This window comes from Megalops cyprinoides, chromosome 10, assembly GCF_013368585.1.
Source record: "Megalops cyprinoides isolate fMegCyp1 chromosome 10, fMegCyp1.pri, whole genome shotgun sequence".
Lineage (NCBI taxonomy): Eukaryota > Metazoa > Chordata > Actinopteri > Elopiformes > Megalopidae > Megalops > Megalops cyprinoides.
This window is the reverse complement of record NC_050592.1, coordinates 18,510,591-18,524,603: the sequence shown is the minus strand read 5'-3', so window position 1 is coordinate 18,524,603 and position 14,013 is coordinate 18,510,591. Positions and strand designations below refer to the sequence as shown.

Below are 14,013 nucleotides of genomic sequence, written 5' to 3'. Positions count from 1 at the left end.
AAGCACTTGCTGTCTCAAGCACAAGGTTGACCACTTCAGCCTGGGTTCAACCCCAGGTATGTCATCAGCCAACAATGACCAGGACTCCACAGCGGTGAAACAAATTGGTTTCATTCCGCCAAGGGAAGACAAGTCAGCCAGAGGTTTAGTCTGCTCCACTGCACATTAGCGACCCCCACTGGATGATTAGGGGTCTGCAGTTCTTCCTGCGTGTTCTTCCTCCCTCGCAACAGAGTCCTCCTCTTACTCAAGTCTGTGCAAGCTTAGCATGGGAGCTATAAAGTAGTGGTGGCTGACATTACATGTTTCAGAGGAGAGCATGCATCCCTCTGCACCCTCCCGCATTGACAGTAGTGGTTGCAGCATCTAATGACATAACTGGCCATTCCAAATTGGGAGTAAAAGAGGGGGAAAGCACTGACCATTGCAAAAATTAAAAAAAAAAAAAATGTTATATCCAATCATATTCTTTTGAAATTTTCAAGCCTTTTTGTGGAATTTTCTGGAATGTTGAGCCAACAGTGAGCGTTGAATGGGCTTTGGCTGAATGGACTGGATACATTAAAAAGGAATGAAGACACATTCTGAACACAACAATTACTGAACACAGTTAAATAAAAACACATTACAAGGTACTCAATAACTAAGTAAGGTGCAACTTCCAGAAATACATGGACCATGGACAGCAGCTTCTTCATGTGGATTACTCCCTAGGAAACCTCAAAATGACTCCACATTAACGATGTTGACATAACAATGAAATATATAACTTCTACACTGGTCAGTGTAGAGTTTTATGGTGGCGATTTATATTTAACCATAAAATACTACCAAGGGTTCTGTAGTACACCATCATGGATTTGGGCATTCAAAAGGTATGTGTGTTAACCAATGAGTTTTGTTTGACAACACAAACAGTACAGCACCACCTGCTGGAACACAAAGAAATGGGAGATTCTACAGTGGCAAAACTGTAGTGTTATCTCAGCATTACTGTCCGTTTCCACTTCATGCTTTATTCCTGGAAATACCATGGCTACCAAAGTCCTAGAAATGATGTCCCTGCTTCCTATGATAGGAGGTCAATGAGTAATTATTGAAAAACATCATCACAGATTTCCTCAAAGGTGGACACTACATCTCTGTGGACTGTGATCAGTGTGTGATTTATTCATACATGCAAACAGCATGAAATGGAACTTCTCAGATGCAGTCATGTATCACTGGACACAAATGAGCCTGCCGCAACAAATACCTAGCACATAAATACATACGAACCTTGTGGGTACACTGACAACAATGACAGCTGGTATTCTAGTGGTTATTTTTAGACAGATGGCAATTCAGTGGACACTGCAATGTGTGAAGCAGGTGCTCTCATTATGAGTACAATAATGCTCTATTATAAGTACTAGTATATTGTGAAAAGCACATAGCTTTACCATAACCAAACGTATCACTGTCTGGTATGTGCCATACTAAAAACAACTCCACACATTGCTTACCGAGTTCCTTTCTGTGGCATTATAACTTTTTGGCAGCAACATATGTCAACTACAATGGTCTTCAGGGCAAACGTTTGCACTTCCATTAGCTGTAACATTCACAAGCACTGAGGGCATGTATGGTGAGTCTGAGAAACAACCTGAGGGAAGAAGACCAAAAGGACAAAACGAAAGGTAACGTTATAGACGGTAACAATATAAGAAAGAAGACCGTGTGACTTTACCTTACTGCAGAAGTGCATGAATTTATCTTAGAGAGGATCATTGCCTAACGTTTGTTGGTCTTGAGGTTATAGTGTCTGCCCAGATCCTGGAAGGATGGAGGATCATTTCCCAGCACTCATATCAAAGACCAACAGAGTACCAACTGCTTACCAGATGGAATGTAGACAGTGGCCCCATGACAGACTGAGATATGGATAAGCTATGATTTCTTGTTTTAATTATATTTTACTTAATTCATAGCTCACAAACATATTTAAAATTAAAATGAAGACTGGAAAGAAATTAAACTGGGAAATCAAATGAAATGCAAAGAGCTTCTACAGAATGCCTTTATTAACAGAATGCAGGGGAAATCGAATACTGGATTCCAAAATGTGATGTGAGAATTAACATCTGCAGAGTTGAGTTTTAGTTCCAGAAACCATTCAAATTTGATACGCACTTAAAACACACCAAAAAATGAAATTGAAACAACACAGATGCCATTTCTGAAGTTCAAATCTAACTGTTCAGAGAAGGTGAAACCTCTCTTTTTACACTAACTCAACTTCAAACGTCCTAAGAGAGTGCTAAAGCAGTCAAAAAAAATTACATAGGGAAAGCAAATAAGAACAGATTAAACAAACATGCTACATATTCTCAGTTAACCATAAAACTGTTTGACAGAGTACTTGTGTGTAATATTACATTATCAAAATATCATATTGTTGAATTGTTTCACATTTATAATCAGAGTGAAAACACTGGGAATGAGGCTTGTGCTTAATTGTAACGCAAGTAATTTTTTTTTTAATTATGCAGACCACTGGTTCTGCTCTCCCCGGCTTGGCACATTTTTGTGAACATTCAAAACCACATCTAATCACAGCAGACAAATTTTTACGCTGTCTCTCATTTCAGAACAATACAGCTAACCCAATCTGTAGAATATTTTTTCAACCAACCAAAAAAGGCTGCAACTTGGAGGGCACTTTTTCCAAAGCTTAGTTTTTTAGCAGTTAAAGAAAAAATAAACCTTTGCAAACCAAATGCAAAGGATTCAAATGAAAAGTAATTTTATTTTTTTGGTCCCAATTGGTCTTCCACTCAGTTCCTGAATTGCTGTCAGTGCCTCCTGCCGAGATTCAAAGACCACAGTTGCAGATCCTTTGGGAACTCCATTCCTGTTATACTGCAAAGAGACGGATCCTGGAATCACCCGGTACCCATAGCAGAAGTCATAGATCTCATCAATAGTGATTTTCAACGGCAAATTAACCAGCTTCAGACAAGCAGGTCCATCGAACTGTTGCGCAAGGTTATCAAGTCCTCTCTGTGTAGGTCCATCCCCTCGGACACCAAATATGTCATGGCTTTCCTGGTGTGACTCAAACCTGTCATTGTCTCCATGAGAGTGGAGCGGCGGGTCCCTCAGGGTCATGTGGACATCATTAGGGACCCTGAAGTCCAAGTATTCTCCATCATGGGAAAAGTGGGACGCTTCCCCGTGCCTGGAAGCGTAGCCCTCTGGACTCCTTGACCTTGAAGGTTCCTCCAGACTCTGCTGTGGATGGTCCACTACACCAAACTCTAGCATCTGCGCCCTGGAGATGCATTTGAGCATCACTTCGGAACCGAGGAACCTCTGCCCATTCAGAGTCTCAGCCCTCAGTGCCTCTGCCTCTGAGAGAAATGTCACCAAAGCCTCACCAAGTCCGGCCCCCTTTTCATCACGCAGCAGGTAGACCGTCTCTTCTGATATAGCAAAGCCTTGGAAGAAGTCCATGATCTCCACCTTGCGCACGTCAAAAGGCAGGTTGCGGACATAGATGCAGATCCTTTCAGATTCATACCGTGGTTTCTGAGAATATGGAGACTTCTCCAGTGACCTGCTGGACCTTTCATGGTATTTCTCCATCTTCTGCTCCATGGACTCCAACATTGCCACCATTTTTTCCTTTGAAATCGGAGAAACGTAGACTGTTCGGTTAGCAAAACTGTCTTTGTGGCGGGCTAGGCCGGCACAGTAGTCTCTAAGGCTCTTGAACAGCACAAAAGCCTCCCTTGTCCTCTTGCCATACCTGTCCTGCAGGTGAAGAATCTGGTCATCTTTCAGGTCCAAGGGATAGAAGAAGGCTTTTATGTCACTCTTTTCTACCGAGTAGGAGAGGTTTTCCAAGAGTACACAATACTCATCACCCGAAGGGGAGGAAGACCGAGACCTGTATGGGACCGGCGATCTTGATCTTGTGCGTTCTTGAGCATACCTCTTCTCCACGTAAGCTGGAAGAGGCTCTCTGACAAAGTCAACATTGTTGTCCAGGTACGGTCCCGTGTGTCCTCCTGCTTCTATCCACTGCTGCTCTGAGCAGGAGTTTACTTCCACAAACCGAGAACCAATGTACTCACGATCGCGCTTCAAGCCCTCATGAGAATCATGCAGCGTTGCAAACTTTACTATACCACTCCCATTATTCTGGCCCCGGCGGTTTTTCATCAGGATGACGTCCTCCACCTGCAACCCGTGGAAAAACAGTCTCACATCTTCCACTGACACAGAAAAGGGCAATCCCTGCAAATGCAGGTACAAGCCATCAGTTCCAGCAGCTAGTGTCTTCCTTGTCTGATGAATGTGCATCTCCTTCTGAACGGCTGAGCCGGAGGTGCTACCCATTCCCAAATGGTCCATTCTTCGTGCTTCTGCCAAGAGATTGTCAGCAAAGGTAGGAGACGGCAGGTGGGCATCTGCTCGTCTGAACCCCTCGTTGTACATCCTCCTTTTGTTCACCTCAGGTTTCTTCGTGTTTGCTTCCAGAATGTTCTGCATTTCAGCCTTACTGCTCAGCAGGAGGTTTACCGGGGACCCTTTTATGCACCCTCCGGAACGGCTCATCGCCCGTCTCGCGTCCTCATCGGACGCAAAGATGATGAAAGCCTCCTCAAGCGGCCCACCAATAATGTGCACCCCGCCATCAGGGATTTTCAGGCCGGTGAAGAAATTTCGAATGTCCTCAGAGCCTGCAGTGATTTTGAGTCCCTGTAAACGGATGACCACCGCCATGCTGAAGTACAAATAACAGCACCTGCAGACGAGAGGGGCACACAGAAGAGCATTATTCCTTCATTCCACCATCATTCCAGAAGTTCCTCTCAACTGTCACAACACCTGAACAGGACTGTTCAGTCAACAGATGACCAAAACCTAATGAAGGCATCTAGCCCCTGCAGTCAACTTATTCCACTTACAGCCTTTAGTGCGCCAACCAACAAACAACGGCACCGATACCAAACGAGTGTTAACATATAATCCACAGCTGGAATTACTTCAAATTCATCCAATATCAAACCTCAGTCAAATTCATGTTCAACATATTTGACACATGAGCATACATGATGATACAGATTTCATGTTTAAATCAGCATTTTCCCAGAAAGGCAACACATTCTCTATGCAGTCTACAATCTAGAGTTATGTTAGATGTTAAGGGCTTCCACGTTCCACATGTTTATGGCAACATTCATTCCCAATTAAACCAAATAAGGCAGAATCCTCCGTTGGGTGTCCATGCAGAATTCTGTTCACAAGGACACTTTGTTCTCAAAGTCCATGTAACACATTTAGTCCATTATATAAAGGCTGTATGATTTGATACATATACACACAGCACATGGCAAGCAAACTCAAATCAACAAAATAAGTGAACACGACAAACTACATACAAACTACAATCAGACTTCTCAGGCTCATCTGAAACACCACAAACCTGATACCCAGAGAGACACAAAAATCGCTTTCCAGCTACTCACACAAAACATGCCCAGCTCAACCACCTAGTCGCATGAAAGACACACCCACCTACTGCATTCGGTTACTGAGCAAATTAATGCACTTCAGAGTATTTTCAAATGAGACATCCATTGTTATTATAATCATGAAAGCACACAAACTAGAGTTAAAAGAAGACACCGGTCATAGCTGTAAAGGTGATGTAAAAATGAGAAAGAAAAAAAAAACATGCAGTTCAAGTGAATACCTGAGAAGCAATGGAATTCCACTGCAGTAACTCAAGGAGAAAACGCTCCAACAAAATCCCAACCACACACTGAGCAATTACCACCACGGAAAAACATTGACAGCTTAGCTTGTATAAACCCAGGGTGTACAGCCAATCAAATTTGCTTTCAACTTCAATTCAGCATTGCTTACCCGCTCCCAGCAAATGCTTCAGTTATCCTATTTTCGTGTACACAGTGTCCTTTGGGATCGAAAGTTACTTGGACAAAAGTACGTAACGTTATAACAAAGAGTTGGCACAAAACAGTAACCACCAATTATCTTTAGCAGCTTAGCGGTTTCTTCATTTTAAATCCGTATTTAACAGGGTTAAAGCTAAAACTCAAGTAATTTGAATCTGGATTGTGCAGTCCTGTCTGTAGGTTGCTCATTTGCCTAAGAAGCAATCAGGGGGACAAGTAATACGCCACCGTCAAGAGCACAGCTTGCTGTTTAGCAAGCCAGCTAACGTCAACTGTCTATTCCTTCAACATCCGCACCATCTTACTACGCCGGATAAACAATTCTTCCTTTAGCAAATAGTTATGCTCTTGCGAGCAAAACACACCGGATCTTCGTAAGTATCTAGCCAACATTAACCTTAACACTAACATCAATCTTAACATTAACCTAACGTCGATCTTAACATTACCCTGCTAGCAAACAATGTAAACACAACAAACTGGTTGGCTCGCCAGCGAACCACACTCCATAGAACTTGCGTCCTACCGTTGATCAACGTTTTATCAAAGCAGTTCTTTCAGAGCCTAAGTAACAAACGAATTAGTCTAACGCTAAAATGGTCCGGTTTGCATCAAAGTAGTCGTCAAAAGACGCTAGGTAGCTCCTCGTAGGCACCAAAGCTGGCTAATGTTCCACACAAGGCATTTTGCAATACAGCGGAAATGCGGCGTTTCCTCTCGAGAGCACTTACAGATCACGCAGCGTATTTGTCCAGACAAAATGAAATTGAACAAAAACGCGCTTTCCGTGCTGAGACCGAATTTAAAAAATTTAAGGAAAATGTGACGATATTCCCATCAGCCCTTTCTCAATTTGTCAACGAATCTTTCGCCTCTGCGCATGACCATACATTTGGAACATACGGTAGCCGAGATGGGGGAGCCAACTCCTTTTCTTCAAACGCTTATCTCAACCGTTCTTTAGTCATCGGCTGTATGCACTTATTACTGTGTTCATGCAGTGACCCTGATCAATATGACTTTGTTTCTACCAAAGGGGCAACAACAACAGTATCATACCATTAAAGGTCGTTCATTTCCATCTACTTGGGAGACTGCCCGCATGCCAGAGGGGCAGCTTAATTTCAAGATAGGTACATAATGGTGCTTCATGAGGCTTTGAAACCAACTGTGGGATCAGCCCTGCACATACAGGTACTTTTACTATCCTCAAACATCTGCCCTTTGCTTTTCAGTGCTCATGTCTGAGAGGATTTGAATATTGGCCTCTCCTTATGCAGTGGCTTCTCTTGAAAGTAAAAAGTAAAAAGCAATCAGCACTGAATGATTGAAAGGAATGACATGAACTTGGATTTGTTACAAAAATGCTGTTAAAATAGATTTTATTTGTCAAAAAGCATAAAATTGGATTAAGTGTCTTCTATATGAAGCAAACAGTACAAAATCAAAGGAATATACCCACAATAGCACAACAGGAGTGTTTCCATGAAGATACACCATAAGGGTTTTCCAGCCAGCCGTTCAAGTCCACTTATACCCTGAACCTGCCTAATGTACCATGAATTTTAACATGGTCCCAGTTTGAGAGTTTCCCTCTGTGTAAAATATAAAAGGCTCCCTATTGTAAATTACTGACAATAAAATTTCCTAGCATCTTAAACAGTATGTTTCAGTTTACAACTGAATTATAGTAGATACATTCCAGCACATTTGAAAAATAATTGCATCCTGTTTCTTTTAGTCTGAACATTGAAAATGTAATGTTAATGTACTGCAAATAATAATACATGCTAATTCAGTCTAAATAATAAAAATAACAAAAAGAGGGACATAAACACAGTAAAAGCCTGGTAACTGATGATTATGATTAGCACTTTGCTAACTGATCTTAGCTCAAATCTGTTCTCTTGTGCATTGACCTCTGGCAGATTCAGTGGTTCTAACATCAGAATACACAACAATTATCTGCTAAGTTATTAGAAAATTGAATATATTACACACATGAAAAGCACACCATCATCAACCCTTCCACTATGAAACACTATACAAACTTGAACAAGGGGGTTAACACTTGACATATTATTGTGAGGTCTGAACTCATTGAATGAGCTGCACACACCCGTAATGCTTGCAGTGCAAATGCCACACATCTCAACACAGCGTACAAATAATTTACAATAACTGTAAAATATTGCCTAGTCATAACCACATATGTCTCAGTAACACATCTCTGGCCGGTGTAAATTAACTCTGCCTCAGTCCCCCTGGGTGTCATACTCCTTAATTATTGCATTCAAAGTGTCCAGTGCTTCCTGGAAATGTTGGGTCTCCACACCATGACGCTGGTACCAGTGCAAGTAGGCCCGGGCCTGGATCATCTCTCCTGCACGCCGGACAACCCGGCTCAGTAGGTCAGATGCACTGCTGTGGTTGGAGCAAACTGTAAGACGGCGAGAAGAGTGGGAGCAGCCCAGCTCGTCACGTGGGTCTGAAACAAGATTCACACACATGCACACACACTAGGATATCAGTACTTGTGCTGTGCATGGGGTGTATCACTGCTGTTTTTCAATCACAAGCTTAGTAATCTCACTGAACGCAAACAGCAAACCATGAACATTTTTTTCCCCAAGGCATAGGTATTTTTTATCATTTGCAGTTTTATCCTTTGCCAAAATGAGGCACTGTGCTGACCTGTCCAGTGGTCAACGGGAAAAGGGTTCCAGGGAACACAGTGGTGGCCCCGTATCAGCCGCTGCAATGCAGTGGATGTGACAAAGGAGTCAACCTGGACACCTCGAGCAACTGCCAACAATGCACGGCTGCTGTGCTGGACACAAAAAAGGTCAAAGTTCAAACTGAGGACAAATGTTTGTGACATGACAAGGGAGAGGGAGAGGGAGAGAGAGAGAGAGAGAGAGAGAGAGAGAGAGAGAGAGAGAGAGAGAGAGAGAGAGAGAGAGAGAGAGAGAGAGAGAGAGAGAGAGGAGGTGGTGGGCAAGAAAAGAAATTACAACTGTACCTCATTCTGCCACTCATATCTTTGCCCTACGCTAATGCTCTATGGCAACGCTTTTATGTAGGGTGCTATACAAAATTTGCTTGACTGATTGTTTGTGCAGGAGATTTGGTAGTAATGCTGTTAGAAACTAATTTTGATAACAACTGAAAAGATACATGCTTCCCTTCTGGGGAGAGGTGAGGCAAGCCCTGGAGACTGGAGGTGGCCAGGCTGTCCCAATGCATCCTATCTCTGTGGAGGCACAACGAAATTGTCAAAAAGTCCTGTCTTGTTCAGTGGATGGTTGGTTTAAATTCCACTAAGCAAGACAGTAATGTTGCACCCTTCAGAAAGATACATTACCTGAACAATTTATTCAAGCTGTATGAATGGGTTGAGGAATCTGTGATGTGACAGCACACAAACACTGTAAGTTGCCCTGGATGAGGATGTCTGTCAAATAAATAAAACGTGCCATACCTCGAACAAGCCTGAGTGGTGTGCAGCAGTTTGGCTGCAGGCAGGGGGCAGACAGACCTAACCAGCTCCCAAGGCTCCATTCCCAGACTCAGCCCACTGCAGTGAGACATTGACACAGCAACTTAGACCAGCACAAGCGCACAGCACTCAGAGTATTTTTCTATGTGCAGCAATACAGCAGTTGTACAACATAAAAATACATGCAAGACACAGAAAATAAATACCAGCGTCCAAGCAGTTCCACATAATGCAGTAGTACCTGGCGTTGGTGAGGCTGTGGACAGGGAGCAGAAGGCCAGCAAGACAGCTGGCTATGTGCTTATTCATTGCTGAGAAGGAACCCCCAGGACAAGAGGGGTTGGATAGGCCCCCAGTCGCTCCCTGCAGGGGCTCAGCCGGGCCAAGAGCCTGGTCATTGCGGAACAGCAGCAAACCATCAGCAGACCTGTGTGAGCACAAGCAGAGGAAAGAGAGGGGTTATGACTCACAAAACAAAGTCTGTGAGACCAAGGGATGTGCAGTAAGGTTGGCACACAGTCAACATCAGGGAGAGCTGAGAAAACCAAAATACAACTTTGTGGTGCACTGTTACACAAACAGATATGACTGTGAATAAATGTTTTGTGTTTTAGAGGTTAAAAAGTCATCCATTTTGTAATTATGGTACATACATGGTATAATCACTATAACAAGTTCTAGAGGGGGGAAAAATCATTTAGTCATCAGGTACTAAATTGCAAGTGATTTGTGCACTTTCAAAATAACTTTTTTTCTAAAAAAAAAAAAAAAGCATTTTTAAATTTTTAGGTTTGCTTTGTTTTAGACTATGAAAATTCAAGCTTATTTTGTAAACTAAAGTGCCCAAAGGTTCTAACACAGTCTCAGGGTCACAATATTGTATGAATATATTGAATAATTGAATTCTGTGGATTCCATTCTGTTAAATAGTTTCATTAACTTATAAACTTAATAGATGATCAGCATTTCTCTGTCCATGTATATGTGTCAGACAGAGTATACATTTACATTTACATTTATTTATTTAGCAGACGCTTTTATCCAAAGCAACTTACAAAAGTGCATACAGTAAGTATAGCATAAATGGTGTATATTTCGCAAAGCCCACTGCTTTCCAACAAGGCTGTTTCCTTCAATCTCACTCCTGTAGTTTGCTTGGCCAGGTCCTGCTCCACCTTGAGCTCTGGTGCTCTAGCACTGTTAATGAGGCTGTGCAATGTCAGGCCAAGTTATCTATTATGTTTCATTCATGAAAAATGTATAACAAAATAGCAGGGCTTTGTTTGTTTAATTACTAAGCTGTTCACTAAGCTATGTGTTTAAGCTTTTACTATGAGAGGACATCACTCAGATTGTATGGGCACAATATGAATTATTGAACAATAATAACAGCAACAAGAATAATCAAAGCATGGTTATATAATAATTAATCATTTGTACTGCATCACTGCAGTTGAGAACACAATTTAACTGCTGGTGTAAAGCTTGCTAACTAGATATTTTGACTGACACACACAGCCTCATTGTAAAATAAGAGTAATACAATACACTGACAGTGACATACTAATTACTTGGACTAAAAAACAAATGACAAGTAATAACAAGCAAATAATTTTTGTAATGCACTTCTCTCCATGTGTTTATTAAATTTCATATTAGTGTTCTGAGCTTGATTTAGGCATGGGTAATTCATTCACAGAAGTACTGAATTTAATTATAGCATGGATAATCCTCAGATTTAGACATGTACTTTATAAATGCTTGGTATGTCCAATTAAACATTTCCCCAGCGATTTAACTTCTCACAGCACAACTCTCAGTGTCTTTCAAGACCTCACAAAAGAACAGAAAACTGTGAAAACTATGTTGGCTGCACAAAGGGACAGATGGGTAAAAACACCTGTGCAGGGAGGCCAGACTCAGCAGGGTATTATAGTGCTGCAGAGGGCTCTCTCCACTCTGGTATGGTGCCACAGACACAGACAGGATATGACCCGCAGGAAACTCCTCCCGAATCTCCTCACATAGCCTGGCCCCCAGCCCTGCCGCAATGATAGGAATACCAGTCATCAGGACTCATCTGTCAATCATCACCTGAACTGGTGACATCATAAGTGAAACCATCTCTTTTTCAACCAAAGACACACTGAGCTTATTCATTTGGATCATAGGTACACATATAACACACCAATTCATCTTTTTATTCATAACATTAATCCAAAACACAAAAGCGTAAAAACAAGCCCACTGTTCCATTCACCCACATGTCAACCAATGTGCTGTCACTCTGTACTGCTATGCTCACCTGACCCAGTGCCCCCACTTAAGCTATGGAGCAGTATCGTCCCACAGTAACAGTCCCTTCTCTCCGCCTCCATCCGCAATGCCTCCATTGCCCGCTGGAGAAGCCCACAATCCCCTTCACCCTGCCGTCCGTGGTATCCTATCATAGGACCCATGCAACTCAGACACTATGCTATCAAATGCTTTCCACAAGCTGTGGCTACACACATGTATCCATACAACATTTAGCAAATGCAGTTTAGTTCAGCTGGTGACACCAGTATCTCATGACACAGAGCAGCACTGTTCTCACTGCACAGTTCAGTCCAATTTATACATGTGTTTATTCATGAGCTTGTTTTACTTTTTTGTTTTCTGTTATTCCTTTAATAACAATTGCATGGGCTAGCATAACACAGTGCTCTTGAAGGGCTCAAATGTGTTCCCGTATAGTTTTTACATGACAATTTAGTTGCCAGCATAAATGATATAATAATTGCCAAACTCTCTGAATATCTATGTCAGGCTACATTAAAGTATCTGCTACATTTCAATAATAACTTCAATAATAATGATGGACACATTTACAGCTTCTGTCCAAACAGTCCTGTTTCTCTCTCACCATATGCCCAGTTGCTACCCCTTCCTCCTTGTCCTGCAACGATACTGGACTCCCGCAGTCTCCTAAAATGAAAAGGGGAGGCAATCAGGATTCATAATACTGAGGATAACTCTAACAACACTGTCTATGAATAACAAGACAAGAGACAATAAGACCGGAAGAGAGCCCTCACTTGTTCCTCACCAGCTGCCGAGCCCCCCTCAGAACCTTGGGCTCACTGTCTATGAACACTGCTCCCAGCTTCCCATCCCTGGCGCTGAACGGGTACCTGAGAACACATTGTTAAAGGCAATGCAACAGTACTGACCTGAACTGAACAGCCTGGGCAACTGTATACCTTCCTCACCTGTCAAGCTCTCTGCCCTGGGCTGGTGTCTCTGTAAGCAGCCTCCACCACTCTAAACCAAGCTGGTTCCCACACTGCCCAACCTGCAGCAGCACAGCCGACATGATGATGCTGCTACAGCAGCAAAGACCTGTCAAATAGATTGATATGCCAATGAGTAGCTGAAAGATGAAAAGACTCAACTGAACCAGTGGCACTTTTGAAATGGGAAGCAAGACAGCAGTAAAATCTTTGTAGCAAGTTGGGGGTTTACAGATGCCTGTTACCCCCTCCTTGTTACCTTTTCCTGCTTCTTCAAACAGATGTGTGATTGGAGCTATATTGCTTGTCCTACTGATATGAAGCACAACTCCATTAAACACAGGTGTGCCTCCAACAACTGAAAGCTTATACTTTAGTGTATCCAGAACTGTGCCATGCTGGTCTTGAATATTCTTTGGGTCTCTGCTTACACTACTTACCCTGTTGAGCTACTCTTTATATTTATGACTCTCTGATTTAAAAAAAAAAAAAACTCTTCCTAATATTAGTATGAAATCTACCTTTCACAAATTTCTACCTATATACTCTTGCTCAGCTGACAGAACTAAACTTAAACTAACTTTGGTGGTCCACTTTATGTATTCTTTTTTTTTTAATTATCAAATCAAATCAAGATCAATCAATCAAATTTTCTGAGTCTCCTTTCCTCAAGGGCTTTGAGTCTCTCTTCTCGCATTACATGTTTAACACTGGAACCAACTGTGCTGCCTTTCTCTGTAATTATTCAAATGTTTCAATGAGTGCCCAGAACAGGACACAGTACTCTGTAGGTGGTCTGACAAAGGCACTGTATAAGATTACTATAACTTAACTGAATTTGTTCTGATTTTGTAGCATTGAATTTTCAGTGTAGCTCAAACATAAATATGTTGTAGTCACTTGACCCTTGTTTTTCCACTATGCCTGTATTTCAAATTCTGGTCAGGGTCACAACAAAAAACAAGTCTATGCACAAACTTCCTCTAGCAGGGGAGGCAATATAAATCACTGAAAAAGTCTTTTACAACATCCAGAAAATTCTGCTCAAATTGTCCATGTCCTGGATTTTTTTTTCCAGTTAATAGATGGAAAATTAAAGTCACCCATTACTAATGTCCCTCCTTACTGACACTTTTATGATAATGTCATATGGCATAGTGTATCATCTGATTCCAGTGGCCAACAAGGTATCGCCATTTCCTTATCAGCTTGGTCTATCTTTTCTCAAAAGCTAAACCCAATGTACTTACCCTATCCACTATTTTCAGTCAAGTCT

The 14,013-nt window shown here is 42.0% G+C and overlaps 2 protein-coding genes across 2 annotated transcripts; both read right to left on the bottom strand.

Moving 5' to 3' along the window:
* Positions 1–2,346: 2,346 nt before the first annotated feature.
* Positions 2,347–6,818, bottom strand: rbm12bb (RNA binding motif protein 12Bb). Its single transcript, XM_036539142.1, has 2 exons — positions 6,698–6,818; positions 2,347–4,792 (listed from the first exon to the last, which is right to left on the bottom strand). The coding sequence occupies exon 2, from the start codon at positions 4,768–4,770 to the stop codon at positions 2,770–2,772; it is 2,001 nt and encodes a 666-aa protein (XP_036395035.1). The 5' UTR covers positions 4,771–4,792; positions 6,698–6,818; the 3' UTR covers positions 2,347–2,769.
* Positions 6,819–8,204: 1,386 nt separating this feature from the next.
* Positions 8,205–12,820, bottom strand: LOC118785269 (tubulin delta chain-like). The gene is made up of 10 exons (XM_036539882.1): positions 12,717–12,820; positions 12,543–12,638; positions 12,371–12,432; positions 11,771–11,908; positions 11,366–11,507; positions 9,707–9,892; positions 9,448–9,543; positions 9,144–9,219; positions 8,661–8,796; positions 8,205–8,454 (listed from the first exon to the last, which is right to left on the bottom strand). Exons 1-10 carry the CDS (start codon positions 12,818–12,820, stop codon positions 8,222–8,224), a joined length of 1,269 nt encoding a protein of 422 aa, XP_036395775.1. The 3' UTR covers positions 8,205–8,221.
* Positions 12,821–14,013: the final 1,193 nt, after the last annotated feature.